The sequence below is a fragment of the Dipteris shenzhenensis genome, chromosome 21 (assembly GCF_047967505.1).
Source record: "Dipteris shenzhenensis isolate YYH24624 ecotype China chromosome 21, Dip_SZ_1.0, whole genome shotgun sequence".
In the NCBI taxonomy this organism is placed as follows: Eukaryota; Viridiplantae; Streptophyta; class Polypodiopsida; order Gleicheniales; family Dipteridaceae; genus Dipteris; species Dipteris shenzhenensis.
In genome coordinates this window covers 48,755,340-48,773,928 of record NC_141616.1, presented here as the reverse complement: position 1 = coordinate 48,773,928, position 18,589 = coordinate 48,755,340, and the positions used below count along the sequence as shown (strand labels likewise).

Below are 18,589 nucleotides of genomic sequence, written 5' to 3'. Positions count from 1 at the left end.
GAGAAATGAGCAGTGTTGATACACATGGGCCACCAAATGGTTCCAATCGCAGGGCATGTCTATAGATCATCTATCCCCATACCAATATACATTGGAAGCCTGCTTCTTGTGTTTGACACAGTAGGAGGTCCATGTCATTGGGGATGCCCTATCAAAGGTTTACATTCACAGGACATGGGTATCCCCACCTTGCTGTGTGTGACCAAAATGGCCTTCTACAACGAGCATTTCCTCCACCTGAATAGGATAGCTTCATCCAAGCACCAAGACACCTACAGTTCATGTCTCTAACATAGTACAGATCAACATGAGTCAACTTAGCACCTCGTCCCACATATTCACATAGAGGTAGATTGGCCGTGGAAGAGCCTCACCCCACACATTCCACATCGAGGTATGACACGAGATTGCAGCTAGACGGCATTGCAGAGCCCTAACACTTTGCACTCTTTGTGACACAGAGGAGGTACAGACAGAGAAACATGTTCAGAGGCAATGCTCCAGAAACTATGAGATCCGCTCCTCTCCACTATAGTTCAATTGGTATGTACATGATGTTTTGCATTCGCACCTAATTAATGGAGTAGGATGGATTACTTTCACATATTGTCATCGCACCCCAATATAGATGCAGTCTGGTGTACATATCCACAAACACCTCTAAATGGCCCTTTATGTAGGGACTCTCACAACTCGGTACACACATTTTATATCGAAATGCATCAATTTCAGTTAGCACGAAGTCTGTCATCACTACCTCACAATGCAGGTTTCCCTTAAACCAATGATATACTACTGAAGTGCCTTGGGGTTGAAGAACCAAACTGGTACATACGAGGACATGTCAAGAGATATCCACAAACATATAGATGCAGTCTGGTGTACATATCCACAAACACCTCTAAATGGCCCTTTATGTAGGGACTCTCACAACTCGGTAGACACATTTTATATCGAAATGCATCAATTTCAGTTAGCACGAAGTCTGTCATCACTACCTCACAATGCAGGTTTCCCTTAAACCAATGATATACTACTGAAGTGCCTTGGGGTTGAAGAACCAAACTGGTACATACGAGGACATGTCAAGAGAATGATTTTGATGCATATGATGCAAATCATTATCATAGAATCATCCATTGAATTCAAATAGTAGATTGAGGAGCTGCTGGTTAACAGGTACAATAAACTATTTCCCAGAAAAGGTGGGAAATTTTTTATGACCACAAGAAAAAGCAACACCTGCCACAAAGAGGGGTCAGAATCAAAGGCCGTGAGGTATCAGTCCAAAGAATATTTCAATGTTAGGAGAAGAATAAGTTATTTGAGAGGATCATGGAGTAGCTACTATGTATCAATAAAAACTTGGAAAGTTCGAGGTAAGGAATATCCACAACTCTCAGCACAACTCGATGAGGTTATCCCTAGTTCAAGGAGAAAGCATCAGTACCACAGCTGTGTTTGGTGGATTGACTATCTCATGCAATGGAAGCCTGTCGGCACACCTGTTGATTTTTCGCCAAATTGTATCATCTTCGAACATGTGAGATCTTGATTCAGATTGCAATCTACACTGCATCCATGGAAACATGGTTAACCTTTTGAGAAGTCCTGTCAAGACATTGGAAACCTTTTTCAAAGCATGCGTACACGTGCAGGTGTGCATGTGTGTTCAGTCATAAAACTAGAATATATCCATTCTTGCAAATTCAAAAGTTTTTTAAAAATCAGAGAAAAGGAGAGAGAGAGAGAGAGAGAGAGAGAGAGAGAGAGTTCCCAAGCATACGTTGGCAGCTAGGTCTTAAAATATTCCATTCGTACATGCATATCTATCATGCTGCAATATAGGAGCAAATTTTTAATAAACAAGCAGATGCCTGTCACAAATACCTTTTTGGCATCATCCAGATGCGTATCACTTGTGAATTCCATCAGCTTTATTTCCTCACCATAAACTTGACAATCATCAGAGTCCTCCAGGCTCCTTATTGCAGAACTTGTACAAGTATGCTCCTCAGACCTTTGACTTGCAACAGGTTTGAGAAAATGGTAGATGAAGGTCCAAAGTATCAAGGTAGCTATCTGTGACATGAACTACTTAATTTTCCATGTATAAACAAGACCGATGAACTGCAGAGCCTTTTCATTTTGCTAAAGGTTTCTCTAAACAATTTGTTATGCAAATTTGACAAAGCTATCCCAGGAAATTGGCGAATCTATAAATGAAGTATGTCAGATTCTGTTTCATAGACCTTAAGGATATTACTGAATAACCTTATGGCAATTTAAAAAACTTACCCATAAGCTAAATGAAACATATGCCACCCCATTTTGAATGCAAACTTTTATTTCTCCAAATGGACTATTAGGCTCCATGCAGGCTGCAGGAATAAGTACTAACGGTAGATTTCCAACATTCCCTGGATAAGGTCAAAGGAATTTTTTCTTAAATTAAGTGTGAAGTTCTAAAATCAAATAATAATATTGAAAAGATCGACTTTTCTAGAGATCATCTACTTGACATGGTAACCTGAAGAGCTCATTGATGAAATTCAAGACACACATTATTCATAAATTAAGAATGAGACAGCAGACATCATAGAAATATTTCACAATACTTATAATGACGTCTACATTTTTCCATAGGAGTAAAAGCATGTGAATTACATTGTTTGCAAGATCGTTTTTCAGGGCAGACTAGGAAAGGGCTAGCTCATGAGGGGGGGGGGGAGAGAAAAAGAGAGAGAGCACATTAATTTGATTTCTTTACCTTCCATAACAAAAGGTAAAACTATGTATTTATGAACTGCATTTGTGAAATATTCACAGGTGCAGCTTCCTCTTGGAAACCATTTGATGTAAAGTCTTTGGGTACTAAATACAGTAGGGAAAAGATAGACCTACACAATATAATCCCTATGTCTGTCTGAGACTGCAAAAGAAAAGCAAATATAAAATTCATGCCTGCTGAACAGCAAGCTATAGTGAGACGCTTTAGTTGTGGTTCTGGCTTGAAAATCTTTACAACAATCAGACCAAGGCTCCCTCCAATTACAAAGGCAATTATCACATTGACTGGCAAATACCACCTGAACAATATCAATCACCCAGTTATCATATTAAATATCAAAGCAAACAATTTTTAGTCATTCACCAAAACCATCAAGACGTGATTCTCAGCAGCAACATTTTTTAATTCAAAATAACATGAAACACAGAAGACACTGAAAAAATGCATACAAAAAAGTGCAAGTTCTCTTGTGAAATCATAGGTCATGCAGCAATCTTTAACATATATTGCAAATTAATCTTATAGCTTAACTTGAGGAAATACAAAATAAATAATCAGATTTTAACACAATATACAAGAGTTCTATCTTTTACCACAAAGATAAGAGCAATCAGCTACCTGGTTAAAGAAATTAAAAAGCGTTGAATGAAAATGATTTCATATACAAAGCTTCCTAGACTATTTGCCCTAGATAAAAAGAAACCTACAGATCAAAATGATACAAAAGAGGGGAAGATTTGATACTCATGTAGCATAGTCAATGAGTGAATTGGAGACACATGGAAGTATGAAACAAACAAACCTTATTGTCAGATAAATCTATATGAATCTAGGAAAGTGCTCGAATTTATCACATAGAAAGCAGAACAGCTGAATAAGCAAGGCTCAGACTCAAATAGAATTCAACATGTGGGAAGGACATAGACCACTCAACTCTGATAAGGAAAAGAAATGGAGATATCAAGGACTGCCACAATCCCACACTTTAAAAACATCTCTACTCAACCTCTCTCAGCGTACCTAGCACTGCAGCCTATACAGCAAATCCCCTACGGGATGAATTGGATCATCTTTCATAAAAAGCCCCTCAATTAGGAAGCATTGGTAGGGGTAGTAGGGATTTGTGGTGGTAGAATTGAGATAGGTTCACCCGTATTGAGTAGTGTCCAATGGAAAGAGAGTGGGATAGTGGCATCTTCCTTTCACAGGATTATGACATGAGGTGGCAATATGACCTACCACCTTGCTATGCTTCTTGATAGTGCAGGACAGCCATTATCGCCCATCCCACCTACCAAAAATAACCGGTTTGCACTGGAAAGTAGGTGGAAAAACGAGCATGAGATTCTATCTAGTCTCCCACCAAGAAGTGCACAATTACACAAACCAAAATCTGGATTCTGTAAATAGAAGAGGAAGTTCTGCCGACTAAATGGCCAATGCACGTCCAAGGAATAAATTAAGGAATCCCTCTTTCAGAATTTCTTGTTTGACTTGTCACTTTCTAAAAAATCTAAGCTCAACTTGATTGGTAAATCATTCATAATGCTACAATCTAAATACAAATATATATGTAGGTATGTATTACGTAGGTATTTTCTAGAGTTGGATAGACATTTGTGATCATAATTACATGTTGAAGTATCAATAGGGTAATATTTCTGTAACCTTTTGTTTATTGAGTTACAAGCGAAAATCATGCATACCCACACCTAAGAGAAAACACTCCATTCACCCATCCCCTGCTTTCTTTCCTTGACCAAGTCGTCCTTTAGTTGGGTACAATGAGGCCCCAGTTGGACCCCTAGTAATCTATAAAGCCTAACCTACTAGAAGAGGCCAATTCTACCCTTTAAGGGTCACAAAACAGCTCCAAGAAGGGTTCATGCCCTTAACGTGCACGAAAACATAGCCCATAGGCATATGTACCCCTCATCCTAACTAGTCATAAGCCCCCCATCCTCATATGGAGGCCAAGGATAGAGCCTATACCTATTCTAGCACCCCTCTCACTCACTTGACTGTGGGTTGACTGTGGGTCAAAGCACATCTGTCTGTGTCGAGGGCTTCATCTACTCTGTAGGAAGGGCCTTTGTGAACACATCAGAGGCAATTTTGTGCAGTAGCACAGAATATCAGCTCAACTTGCTCTGTATCGCTTCTTGATAAGTGGTTTTGGAACCTCTATGCACTTCATTCAAGCATAAAACATGGGTTCTTAATGCAGTTCTAATCGTCACACTTGAATCACCATTCTGTCCCCTTAAGGAAAATCCAAGTCCTAAAAAATATACTTGATCCCATATCCCACAAGCAGCTCTGCATGCTGCTCTATACTCAGCTTCTACTAGAGATAGAGGCAACAATCAAATGCTTCTTGCTGAGTAACGAGATGGCCTCTACCCCTAGCATGAAACAATAACCTATCTGAACCATCTACCGTCTGGATCACCAGCCCAATCTGAATCACACTGCCCAGTCATAGTGATGTCTATGAAACAGAACTAGCTCTATCTCTAACTAGTTCTACCTAGATCTGGACCTTAGTCAGACCTAGACCAGACCAACTCCCAAACTAGAACAGAAAATCACCAAATGAAGGAAAAAATGCCTAGGGTAAAATCGGGTACCTTTTAGCATTTTCGGAGAAGTGTAAGTCATGGGCAGGACTTACCACAGTGACTTGTGGTGCACAAGGATGAAAAATGAATTACTCCTCATTTAAATCCCAGCTTGATCAATTACAATCCAGTTTCAGGCTGTTTATGGGATCATTCCCCAAGACTGCCACATGGCAACATCCTAACAGCCTGGAGTACAAAGTACTACTTAAAAGGTTAAATGAAAAGTGGCCAAACTACCCATTTTCTTATACTCCTCCTCACTCGAAAAGAATTTGTCCTCAAATTCTGAAGAGTCACTGTAACAGTAAAGGAAAACAGTGAAAAGAGTAGATGGCACTAGATCATATCCCGCAGCAATAATGATGCCCAAAGCCTCCCCAATTACTGCCTCAGCTGAGTAGATATGGATACTGCTCCACAATAGATGAGGGCTGCCAGGAGGATTCGTCATAGGCTGTGTCACCACAATGTAAATATCCTAAGTCAAAGTATAGTTGACCATTTATTTGATCATAATAAAAGAGTTTTATATGTGTTAATTATGGTCAAAGAGTTCTTTTAATGGTCAAAGGATTGACTACAGTCAAAGATACTTGACTGTAGTCAAGTAAACCTGACTTCAGTCGGGGAGACTTGGTTTATTACCAAGAGGGTTAACCCCGGTTAACCAAGATGTGCCAACTTCGGTTGGAGAGACTTGGCTATAATTAAGGCGCCTCGACCCTTGGTCAAAGCTCCTTAATTATAATCAAGAGTGTTGACTCCGATCAACCAGAGAATAAATATATATTTTTATATTTGTTTAGGTGTACACATGTATTCAGTGGGGACGCCCACCGTGACTAGAACTAGTCCACAGTGTGTTATTTGCATGCAAAGCGCTAACAATTAATGGGTGCCATGGTGGTGCGCTTTAATTAATTGTTGCAGGTACTAGGAAGAGTTATTTTCCTAAGCGCTACGGGAGCCTAATAAGCATCTAGGAGGCGGTTCGTGTGACCAAGTGCTTTGAAGACTCTAGAATGGCCCCTTAGTGGCATGTAATGGCATGTTGCCAATTTGAAATGAGCTTGAAGCTCTTGTAATGAGGGATTCACGTTTTGAATTGGGGGGTGTATCAGACAGCTCTACGCTGAACTTTTGTAACAGATTCTCTTCAAGTAATAAAATACCTTCGGGGGGGTCCAGCCCGACATGTTGTCCTGGGCCCTAGTGTCTCTGTTGAGAGAGAGAGAGAGGGAGAGCAAAAAGGGAAGTGTGCTTGCTGTCTTTTACAAAGGAGGTTCGTAGTGAATCAAAGAGTAATTGCTGTCTTTAAAGAGCGAGAGGTATTTCATTGGTATCAAAGCCCAGCTATACTGTCTTCTTAGACAGTGACGATCCAAGGAGTTGATGCGTGACGATGAGGGCGCACGATATTTGAGCCTGCGCAATAAGATTGGCGTATGGGAGGCTTCCTAGTTCGTTCTCCTTATGCTATTCCTTGGGTGACGATCTAAAGATTACAAGCTGTGACGACCCAACAAGGAGTCTCCTTCTACCCGATACTATCTACTATGCACGGGGCCCTGCAACTAAATAGCAAAGGAAAGATTTCCGTCGAACGGCGAAGGGGTACCAGCGTATAAAGATTTCCGTCGAACGGCGAAGGGGTATCAGCGTATAATAGTTCCGTCGAACGGCGAAGGGGTATCAGGGAGGTCACTGCGCTGCACACAGACGGCTCCAGCGAGGCGCGACGCGCGATGGTTTCTGAGGCGCGATGCAGCCAAGTGAAGGTGTGAAACCTTAGGCTTACGTGGCTCCTGGTGACGTGGCCAGGGTGCCAGCAGGTCCAGCTGACGTGGCGCAGGAGGACACGTGGCAGATAGGCAGCTGTTGACGTGGCATCCACACGTGCAGTAGATGACATGGCACTGACACGTGGCAGACAGCACACTAGATGACATGGCACTGACACATGGCAGCCAGCCTGGCAGGCCAGTGGTTAAGTTAACCCTGGTACAGTAAATCCTGGTTGGTTGACCTGTGGTTAATGAAACCCTGGTTAAGTTAACTACAGCTAGTCAACTCTGGTTAGTTGAACCAGTACCCAGTTAGTTCAACATTGGTCCAGTTAATCTGGCCTAACCAGACCAGTTTGGTTGGTGTAACCAGTCCAGTTAGTCTAGTTGCAGACTAACCAGACCAGAACCAGTCAGTCTGGTTAGAGTAACCAGTCAGCTACTCCATCTGGTTACTGTTCTTTCCAAAAAAAAAACAAAAAAAAAGACAGTTGCAGAGACTGTTTCTGCTAGCAGATTTCACCTGCCTGTTAGACTTTTACTGTCAGAAAAGCAGCAGAAAAGCAGACAAAACAGAGAAAACAGAGAAAACAGACTTTTACTGTCAAACAAGCAGCAGAAAAGCAGAGAAAACAGAGATTTGCAGAAAAAGAGTATGCATGCCTTTGAGCAGTGAAAAGAGGGAAAAACAGATGTTTTTTTTTTTTTTGAAGCTATCTGCAACAGCCAGAAAAAGGGCAATATAGTTGTTAATGCTTTGGCAACTGTGTGGGTATATGCCTTGAATTGACAGCCAGTACTGGCATAGATTGTGAATGCAAGACACCTCTTGTTGAGGTACTTTCTTTCTGGAAAGCAAAGGCAGCGTGCATCAGTTGCATACATAGTGTGTGTGAGAAACTTGCAGATCTCAGACAAATTGTAAGAAGATGGCTCAATCACCTATCCAGTGGGATTCACAAGATAGGGATGCGCATCCAAATCAGAGAAGTGTGCAACAAACTCAGCAAGAATTTGAGCAGATGGTACGCACTCGTATACAAGAGATGGAAAATCTCAAAAAGGATCCAAGGGCTCAGCATTTGTTTCAAGCAGAAGCTATGCCTAATGCAGTATATGACGTGCCAATGCCAGCGGCACACTCTCGTGTACAGCCAGAGAAAGAGAGATCTCATAGGGGACGGTCTCATAGCAGGAAGAGATCGAGGCATCATCACCGATCTCCTAGTCCATCACCGTCTACCCCGAGTTCGACTTCTGTATCTTCTTCTTCTTTATCAGATAAACCATCCAGGAAAAGAAGGAAACACAAGAAGTCTAGGAAAAGAGAGTCTTCCAGAGAGACCAAGGAATTCAAAAAGGGAGGTAAATCTGTCAAGTTTATGACCTACAATGGACAGTATGGTCATACAGACAAAGCATTGCAGTTCATCAGGCAGTTTGATGCTGCATTCGGCACAGAAAAGTTTTCAGAATCCTCCAAGTTAAGAATGGTCAGTTTGCACTTGACAGCAACAGCTAGTGCATGGTGGAGTGCACAGACCACAGATGGGTCAGCCCCAAAGAAGTGGAAGGACTTCAAGAAAGCCTTCTACCAGCAGTTTATGCCTAAACAGTTTAGAGAACGTCCAGCCGGCCTGCAACAACCAGTGGGATGCCACGAGGGGTGAACTGTCCAAGCCAACGGGCATCACTAGGCATGAGGATCTAAATCTCGGGTGGAACCAACCAACCGGCAGGAATAGCTCCATCTATCTCTGTGCGCCTCGCCTGAGCTCCACGGACACCTCCGGCTGCGGCTGCTAGAGCAATGGTCTCCAAGTGTCTGCAAGTGTCCCTCCAAACTCGAAGGGACCGGGCAGGCCCCCGCATCCAGCCGTCCCACGAGATATGCGACCTCTTCCCCAGCTGAAGGCCCAAGGCATCTCTGACCTGATCGTTCCAGATGAGCGGCTGGCGGTCGATCTCCTCCTGACTGCTAGGAGGCGACTGGAGGAGACTGAGACGGAGTCGCCTCCAAACCGTGAGCAGGCTACGAATGAGCGGGGAGCGGGGGCGGGTAAACGGTGCAGAGGTGAAGATCATCCTGAGGGACGGTAGCCACTCTCCTCCTCGGCGCGGGGTGCAAGAACTGATCCCCTGCTGAAGTAACATCTTCCACGTTTGCCCCCCTGGGGTCAAACCGCGGATAACTAACTTGCCCAGCAGGGCCTGACTCTGAAGCTCAGGATCAATGACCCCCAAGCCACCCTCAGCCTGCGGAAGAATGACTGTCTGCCAGGCTACCCTGGCTTTGGTATCTCTGAGACCATCCCCCCCAGACCACAGGAAATTCCGGACCATCCTCCTGAGCTGTGCCACGCAGAATCTCGAGAAGCACCAACAAGAGGCCACATACCAGGCCGTGGCCAGGAGAACCTGGTTGACTACAAGAGCACGACCTGCAAGAGAGAGCTTAGCAGTGCTCCAAAAAGCCAGCTTCCGTCGTATGGAATCTAGCACCGGGAGAATCTGCTGAGCTGGCGTGATGTCCAAGCCGACCTGAAAGCCGAGATATCTAGTAGTCTGCCCCCGCGGGATCCATCTGAAACCCAAAAACCTCCCCCACTGTGAGCATGCCCCAGGGTTTGTGAGAAAACCAACTGATTTGTTCCAGTTGATTTTCGCACCCGCTGCCGAACAGAAGACCTCTAAGGCCAGCCTCACCCTCTCCAGCATCATCTCATCATCCTGAACATACAGCGCTGTGTCATCTGCATACTCCGAGTCCAGGAGCTCCGTGTCCTCCCTGATGGGAAGGCGAACACCCCGGATCCCTGTCGATCTCGCCCGAAGATAGTGTGTCATCGCCTCGGCGAAGAAGAGAAACAGGTAAGGAGCGAGTGGGCAACCTTGACGCACTGATCTCTCCAATCGAAATCGCTCTCCCATCCTGCCGCCGATGATGACCCTGCTGGAAGCTGTCCTGTATAACGCTGAGATACCCTGAATCCATCCCACTGGGAATCCAAGTCTCTCCAAAGTACCCTCCAGGAAGGACCAGTCCACTCGATCGTAGGCCTTCTCAAAGTCGAGAAGTAGGATGGCTAAGTGCGACCCGCTGTGCTAAGCCCACTCCGTCGCCTCTGAGAAGGTGAAGACATTATCTAGGATACTGCGATCCTGAACAAAGCCTGTCTGAGTGTCATGAATGAGATCAGGAAGTAGTGGCCGAACTCTGGCGCTGATCATCTTGGCAAGGATTTTATAGGCAGTGGTGAGGAGAGTGATCGGGCGCCACTGACGGATCTCCTGTCGATCTCCCCCCTTCGGGATGAGGCAGATCAATCCCGAAGAGAGGCTCTCTGGCATATGTCCGCTGCTGAAAATCCTCTGGAGGGCTGCTAGGAGGGGCTGATGGATCTGATCCCAGAAAGAGGTGAAGAAAGCTCTAGAAAGCCCATCCTCACCAGGGCATTTCTGCCCATCGATGGCCATCAAGGCCTCCTGCATCTCGACAGTGGTAAACAGTGCCATCAGCGTCGTCTGCATGCTGGGCTGAACAAGGGACGGGATGTGCCTCCACACCTCGCGGGAACGTCTAGTGCGGGGGGCAAGCTGCTCCTGCTAGAAGTCCTGTAGAAGTCGGTAGCCAACCCCAAGACCTCCTCCTGGTCGGTAATGATGTGACCCTCCGCTGTCCTAAGACTCCAGAGCTGGTCACCTGCTGCCCTCTGGCCATGTGTCCTGAAGAACTCTTTGCTCATCCGGTCGCCCTTCCGAGCCCAGTAGGAGAGGGAGGCGTGATAAGAAAACTCTGAGCGACGCTGGAGAGTCTCCTCAAGAAGGGCTCTGGCTCGAAGGGCCTGGATCCGAAGCTCCTCCGAACCCGGAGCTGCCTGCTGGAGCCACTGAATGGAGGCGAGGTCCCTACGAAGAGCTCTCTCTCTGCCCCACCACTCCTGGCGAACCTGAAGGGCTGCGAGTTGGCAAATCTGGCTGGACCCCTGCAGAGCCTGCGCCACCGACTCTACCAAATCCACGCACTCGCCCCAATCTCTGTCCCAAAGGCTACCGATACTACTGCGCACCTCCTCCCTAGAGAAGATGGAATCAGGAATCCTGCACGAACGGGGAGGAAGGGACTGAGCTGCCGAGTCTAGTGACAAGAGCACTGGCACGTGGTCGGAGAGCGTCGTCCCTGGCACTACACCCACCTGACCACCTCTGCTGATGGCCCAATCACTGACATAAAATCTGTCCAATCTCTCCAAGAGTCTGCCCCCTTCCCTGCGGAAACCCCACGAGAAGTCCAAGCTCCCGTGCCATCGGCGGAAGGACGGGTCTCTCCAACTGTCCCTACCTCCTGTCGCTAAGAGAAAGGAGTCCCAAGCGGACTGCTCTGCCTAAGCTATACCTATAAACTCTGGTCCTCTGCCCTGCTGGTCCTCCAAAGTCTCCAGATTGTTGAAGTCACCTCCAACAATCCACGAATCCATGTCTGGGAGAATCTCTGTGAGTGTCCTCCAGAAGGTGGCTCTGCGTCGGAGGTCTATGGGTGCATAGATGTTGAGGATTCCTATTTTGGAGCCCTCCAACTCTAGGCCAACCCAAAGTGCACGGCCTGGGATCAACGTACCATGGCCAAAAACTCCCTGGGCAATCGACTCGCAAACGGAAGTGCAGACACCGCCACTCCTCCCCTGTGCACCGATCGAGGGCTCCCAATAAGTGTGAGAGCGTCCAGGGAGGATCTTCCCGCAGCTACGGGTATGAGCCACTGAAAGCTTATGCTCCTGGAGCAGGAGCATATCCAAGCGACCAATCACTGCTGGTTGAAGTTCCTGTCTCAAGATGAGCTTCCTAGGACCACGGGTGCCAGAAGAATGAAACCCGTTCACGTTCCAGGAGACAAGGTGTAAGCTCATGATGAGGACTGGTAGGTTGCGAACAACTGTCTGCTCGCAGCCGAGGTCGATGAAGAGGCTGGTAGTTCGGAATGAAGGCGCTGACACTTCTATGAGGGTTTGGAGGGGGAGGCGGGGTTATCCTGCCCGTTCTTCAAAACTTTTAGCAAAGGCGTGAGGCCTTTGGTGCCATGGACAAACGCTTTCTCGAGCCAACTCGAGATCTCTGAGGTAGTCATCCCGTAGAAGGCGCGAAGTTTCTGTGGTGTCCAGGCTCTGACATCCTGGGGGAGGGGCCACGACAGAGGGGGCCTGAGGATCACAATCAATCTGAAACGCTTGGCGGCGCATCGCCACCGCAGGCGCACGTCACCCTCGGACCACTGGGTCTCGAGAAGCTATCCACCCGTCGGGCCTATCCAGGAGCAAATCTGAGCGTGCGTCTGCTCTTTGAGAGCCTCCTAGACCGAGTCGTCTGTCCAAATCTCGGTGCCGTCGCTGAGAAAAGTGAAAGCAAAGCTGGGGCCATCCCTCGGGGCCAAGGCTGCGATCTTTCCATCCGCCCCTTTACGGAGCAGGAAGATACTGATGTCGAGGCAAGCTGGGAAGGTCCCGAGGTCGGCCACATCCAAGTAATCCCAGGGACCGGACCTGTAGAAGTCACAAGGGAGCTCTCTCTCCTGGAGCTGAGGCCCACCAGAATCTGCAACTGAGGGGGCCGGGCTAGCAGACAAGGAAGGCTGCTCCAGGGGTGGTGCAGTCTCGGGGTGCCCTGCCTGGGGTGAGGAAGGGGAAGGAGGCTGTGGGGTAGGAGACACAGACTCCACGGAAGCGACTAGCGGGGGGGCCGGAGGTGGGGGAGTGGGGGCTACGCGCGGCTGAGAAACCACCGGTGAAGCTGACACTGCGGAAGAGCTGAGAGGGGCGGGGGAGGAGGGATGGGGCTAGGGCTGTGGGGCTGGGACTGGGGCTGAAGAGGAAGAGGCGGGGGCTGAAGAGGAAGAGGCGGGGGTTGATGCTGAGGGTCGGAAGAAGGGGACTGCGGCTAGGGTAGGGGCTGGGGCTGGGTGGGGGGGAGCTGGGGATCGGGAGAGAGGGGGACCTGAGGCTGCGGAGAGCGGGTTACAGACAAAGAAGAAGCTCTCCCTAGACCCTGGGGCGGCTGTCTGTCAGGTCTCTGAGGCACTGCTGCAGGCTGGGTAACCTCTGCCTCCTTGCCTTTGTCAGAAGTCTTCTTATTCTTTCCTCTTTTTCTTCTGACCTCGGTCCAGCTGCCAGCCACCTCTGGACCGGACTCCGGCTACCTCTGCTCTGCCTGACGTGGCTGCCTGGAGGGAGGGGGAGGGGGCTGCCGCGGGGGGGCAGGGGGGGCCGAGAGGGGCTGGAGAAGCGCGGACAAGCAGCAGCCAGGTGCCCAAAGCCATGACACCTCAGGCACTGGCCTGGCTGTCCTGTGACTACCATGCTCTGAGTAATGCTGCCAACATCTGTCACAATCTCTATCACTGCAGGGAGGGACGCAGGATCTGCCACAGCCACACCGACTCTGGGAGCTCCTGCCGCAACAACCGCGTCGACAAAAGTGTCATGCATCACCCAGTCAAAGTGGGAACCCAGGTCCCTGACTATCGGCCGCAACTCAGCAGCAAGGCCTAGAAATACTAGCGTCACTGGGTGGCGAGGTATGCGGAAACGAGCATCAAAGTCCGCTGCGCTGAATCCTCGGTACCAAGGGACTATCATGATGATCTTTCCATCCACAGATGTGGGGGAACCAGCAATCAGGTTGCTCGCAGCTTTCGCAGTGGAGAGTTTAAGCCAGAAGATGCCCCTTCCCATAAGGGCCACCTCCTCGATGTGGCTATCCTCTAGCATAAGAGTGGATTGAAGCCAATCCCTGATGGCTAGCCTGGAGGGAGAGTGTCCAATGACTCTGCCATAGACTGAAGTGTGGGCAAAGTCATTGGCAACCTGTTGTACCCGGGACGACTGTTGCTCTGTCAAGATCACGCGGTAGGCTTCTGGAGAGGGGGGTTCCGACTGGGCCTCCGGTTCCGGACAGGGAGCCGCCATACCGCCAAGACAGACTGCGAGAACTCCGATGAGGAAGAGGCTGCCACCAAAAGGGGGGGGGGGGGGCTAGACGAGGGATGGAGCCTGGGTGTGGATGAGGAAACGGCGAGGCGAGGCGACGGCGAAGCGGTGGCGAGGCGAGGCAGCGGGACGGAGGAGGAGGTGAGGCGAGGCGAGGCGGGGCGGAGGAGGAGGTGAGGCGAGGCGAGGCGGGACGACGCGGGCGGACTGTGGCGAGGCTGTGGCGGGCGAGGTGAGACGGAAGAGGAGAAGGCGAGGCGAGGCGGAAGAAGAGGCGATGGCGAGGCGACGCGGCGGGTATAGGACGGAGGCGAAGGCGAGGGCGAGGGCGAGGGGCGAAGGCGAGGGCGAGGGCGAGGGCGAGGGGCGAAGGCGAGGGCGGAGGCGAGGGCGTGGCGAGGTGAAGGACGAGGCGACGGCGAGGCTAGGCGGAGGCGAAGGCGGTGGCGAGGCGATGCGACGGGCGAGGGGCGAGGCGAGGCGGAAAGGAAGGTAGGGAGGTAGAGGCTATGGCGAGGGGGGAAGGGCTCGCAGGAGCAGCGACCATCGAGTTTTTTGAACCGCAACCCAAATCAATATGCAACATTGCGGAGGCAATATGGATTGGGCATGCTGTCCAAATATGGGATGACAGGCTGTAAGCCTATTTCAGTTCCTTTGGAGCAGAATGTGAAGCTGAGCACAGATGCAGGTGAGCTTCTGGAAGACCCTACTATGTACAGACGCATAGTAGGAAGTTTAACTTATATGACTATTACCAGGCCAGATTTGAGCTATGCTGTTGGATTGGTAAGTCAGTTTATGCAAGCTCCAAGGAAACCACATTTGGATGCGGCTAGATGCATACTCATGTATGTGAAGTCCACATTGCAGTATGGACTATTTTATGAGACTGGGGTTCAGATACAGTTGCATGGATACATTGATGCTGATTGGGCTGGTAGTATTTCTGATAGACGATGTACTAGTGGATATTTGTTCTCTTTTGGGAGTGCTGCAGTCACTTGGAGCAGCAAGAAACAGCCTTTAGTTGCCTTGTCGAGCATAGAGACTGAGTACAGGGGTGCAGCAATGGTTGCATGTGAGGTAGCTTGGCTACATAAGCTACTTTATGATATGCATCAGTCTACAGATGGGCCAGTTGTCATTTATTGTGACAACATGAGCAGTATACACTTGGCAAATAACCCAGTCTATCATGCTAGAACAAAAGCACATTGAGGTGCATTATCACTATGTGCGGGAGAAGGTTTTACTAGGTCTTATTGATCTAGTTTATGTCAGCACAGAGGATCAGGTAGCTGACATATTCACGAAGGCATTGGGCGCAGAGAAGCTGCGCAAGTTCAGAGACCTGCTTGGTGTGCAGGAATTGGGATTGAGCTCGAGGGGGAGTGTTGAGATATCGAGCTCCACTCGTGATATGCCAGGGTGACCGTTGTGCATTTATGTCACCGACTTGTTAGCTGCACCGACTTGTTAGCTGCAGATGCGGTTGGTACACCGCCCATGAATAATAGCTGGATGACAGCTATCCTTATGTACTCTAGTTCGTGGCTTAGTTAGTATGCCACCTTAGTTAGCTGAGTTTGGTTTGAGACCGACATATAGGGTTCTTCTATTTCTTTATACTTTTCTTTATACTAGAGTTCTTTTGGCTTACACAACTAAGAAGAGGAAAACTGTTTTCAGCCTCCACCTTTGTGTGTATTCCCCCATTGTGTATGTGAGAAAGCCGCAAGTGAAACTCCTTCCTTCTCTCCCACTATCTTTACATGCTCCAGACCCGTGCTCTGCTGAGCCTCAAAGAGCCACAACCATAGTCGGCTCAAGCTAAAGACTCCAGGCAAAGCTACAACAACTGACGTGAATCTTCCAGTTCATCCTTCTCCATCCACTTGCATTCAATGGTCAATAATTTTACCAAATAGCGATGGGAAACTCTACCTTGGACTTTTCTTTCACTATGTGCCAAGATATGTTCTGAAACCAAGATCTCATCCAATTCCTCTACCTCTGCCTATTCCTCATAAGCCTTATCTTCTGCCACATCACCATGAAATGGATTCAAGTGACTTACATGAAAGGGGTGAATCCTCCAATGATACGGTAGCTTCAGCCTATAAGCCACATCACTGATCTTATGCAAGACCTGAAAGGGTCCATGCTCTAGTAGCAGTCATATGATAATGTGTGTGTGTGAGTAGTGAAGCACACTTAGTGCTATGAGGTGTCTAGACAATGACACAGATGATGACGTAGTACAAGGTTCCCTCTTGAGGAGGTGCCATTGATTTAGGAGTTATCTCCTTTGAAGTAGGAGAGGTGCCTATGATTTAGGCCACTCTCTCTCATTCTATTAAAGAGAGGCTTCCCTCTCAAATCAAGGGAACACACTCTTTTGGCTCATTTGTGTTATCACTTCCTCTTGCCATGATGCATCTTCTCTCCCGCTCCTCAACAAGTGTGACATGTGAAACTATGCTGCCGAAGTACTGCTTGTGAGGTGTTGAAAATCATGACCTTGGTCTTTCCAAGGTTAACCATCAGGTCTCTCTCTCTCTGCAGAACACTTCTAGAGCCTCAAGATGCCGCTGTAAGCCTGCTGCAGAGGAGGACATGAGAACCATCTATAGTCCCTCTGCTCTGTCTACGATTAGAACATCATCGGCATGTAGCAATATAGGAATGGCCTCCTAGTGTGTGCACAAAAGAGGCCAGCTCGTCAAAGGCCAAAATAGGGAGAGGATAGGGGGCATCCATTGGAGCTGCAAACCGCTTCTGACAATCCCTGTGTCATGCGTACTCTAAATATAATTCTCTCATATGGAGCCATGGCTGGCCATATACCATATCATAAGGTATTTAAAGCTCGAAAGCCATGCAATGAGTGGGAACCCATGGATGATGGTACTAAATAGAAGGGCTTTTGTAAATCCACAAATTAACAATATACTCTCTATTTCTAGTGTCTCCCCAATGATGAGCTAGAAAGAGCTTTTTAGAAAAGAGGAGCTATGAAGCATCACTCTCCATTACACCTGAAAGCTTGACAGCTTGTCATGAACCTAATATGTTCATTGCGCATGACGTCTCTTTTTTACTCATGTTCGTGTTCATTTTACCCTTCTCAAAATCCTACCCAACTTGGCAAGATATAATCAGATGAAAGAGTTTAACGAATGCCAGCCACTTGAGCAAGTTTTGCCTGTCTCGTTTTAAAGGGCTATTTCCTTGACAGGGCATAAAAATAAGAAAATCGTTTGAGGCACTCACCAGGCTATTACTTTTGCTGGAGTGACAACTTGAGCAAGGTTGCAAAACACCAAAGCCGGTGTGAAGGCTACGAAGACAAGCTGTAAAGTACAGAACGCTTTGTCAACGTTCAGCAATACTTCTCGGGAGAGAAGAACAAGCTTCTTAACAACCACGTCCTAAAGGAGCCCCCCCAAGAAGGAAGTGAATATTTAAATGTTCTCACTCTTATTATGCGAAGTAAATAAGAGGCTAGGAACGAACGCAGGTGAAAGAGACATGCCCAAGTGTCATTAGTTTCAAAATAACCAGAGCAAGGACTCTGAGTATCCTTTAAGGACAGATAAGGAAAGACGAAAATGAAGCGTTTCCTTTCAAACCAGCCATGATTATAAGAAAATTGCCTCACCTTGTTCAGATTCTTTCGAGCATCGCTTGTAAGGACACCTATGTAAGAGGTTGCCAAAATACCCCCTATAGCGCACATAACGAGAACTTTCAAAACTGGCATGGATGCTAAAACAAATATGGACAGGAATCCCATACTGGCGGACAGTATGTTAAGGTTTCCAACTTCTTTCAGCTGTTTCTGCCACAATGTTCGTTCATTTCCTTCTCTTTCTTGCCATCTCGAAAGCTAAGTGTAGGATTGTTATGGGTTTTCCAAAAACGAATAGGCGCTTCAAATGGCTGTGTTGCACCAAAATGAATGACGCTGCATGGCCACGTATGCAAACTGATTTTCGGATTTTGGGGTCTTTCGCACATTAACATTAAATTAATTCCAAATTAAGTATTAGCACTCAAGTCTTGTCCACCCCTATCTTTTTCATACCGTGTAAGGGGTTGCGCCTATGGATTTTTTATCTTTTTCAAAATGGAAGGGCATCGCACTGAATGCAAATAACTTTTCCCCAAAAAATGAGAAAAAAAAATTTCCCAAAAAATGAGGAAAAAAATCAATTTTGTGGAAAACTTGAATACCCAATACAAAAGGCATATGTAGATGAACATAACTTTTCATAAGAGGTTGACATTTTCCCTTTTTCATGCCTCTTTATTGGGTCTTTCCATGGACAAAAAGGGGTGGCTATGCTGACATTTTCAAGGCACTGCCCACCTCTCCTCCAAGTTGCCCTTCAAAGGTTTTCATAC

At 47.5% G+C, this 18,589-nt stretch overlaps 1 protein-coding gene across 1 annotated transcript; it reads right to left on the bottom strand.

Annotated features, from left to right (window-relative positions):
- Window positions 1–1,429: 1,429 nt before the first annotated feature.
- Window positions 1,430–18,070, bottom strand: LOC147888988 (protein PIN-LIKES 7-like). The gene is made up of 6 exons (XM_087392395.1): window positions 17,844–18,070; window positions 17,456–17,535; window positions 2,965–3,089; window positions 2,299–2,420; window positions 1,891–2,082; window positions 1,430–1,573 (listed from the first exon to the last, which is right to left on the bottom strand). Exons 1-6 carry the CDS (start codon window positions 17,976–17,978, stop codon window positions 1,430–1,432), a joined length of 798 nt encoding a protein of 265 aa, XP_087248521.1. The 5' UTR covers window positions 17,979–18,070.
- Between the last annotated feature and the right edge of the window lie 519 nt (window positions 18,071–18,589).

Bases quoted from the DNA above. Each gene is read 5' to 3' on its own strand.
- LOC147888988 (XM_087392395.1), bottom strand. From the start codon at position 17,978: ATGGGATTCCTGTCCATATTTGTTTTAGCATCCATGCCAGTTTTGAAA. The intron at 17,536-17,843 runs GTGAGGCAATTT...TGTACTTTACAG, and splicing joins CTCGAAAGAATCTGAACAAG to CTTGTCTTCGTAGCCTTCAC. The intron at 3,090-17,455 runs GTGAGTGCCTCA...GATATTGTTCAG, and splicing joins CCAGCAAAAGTAATAGCCTG to GTGGTATTTGCCAGTCAATG.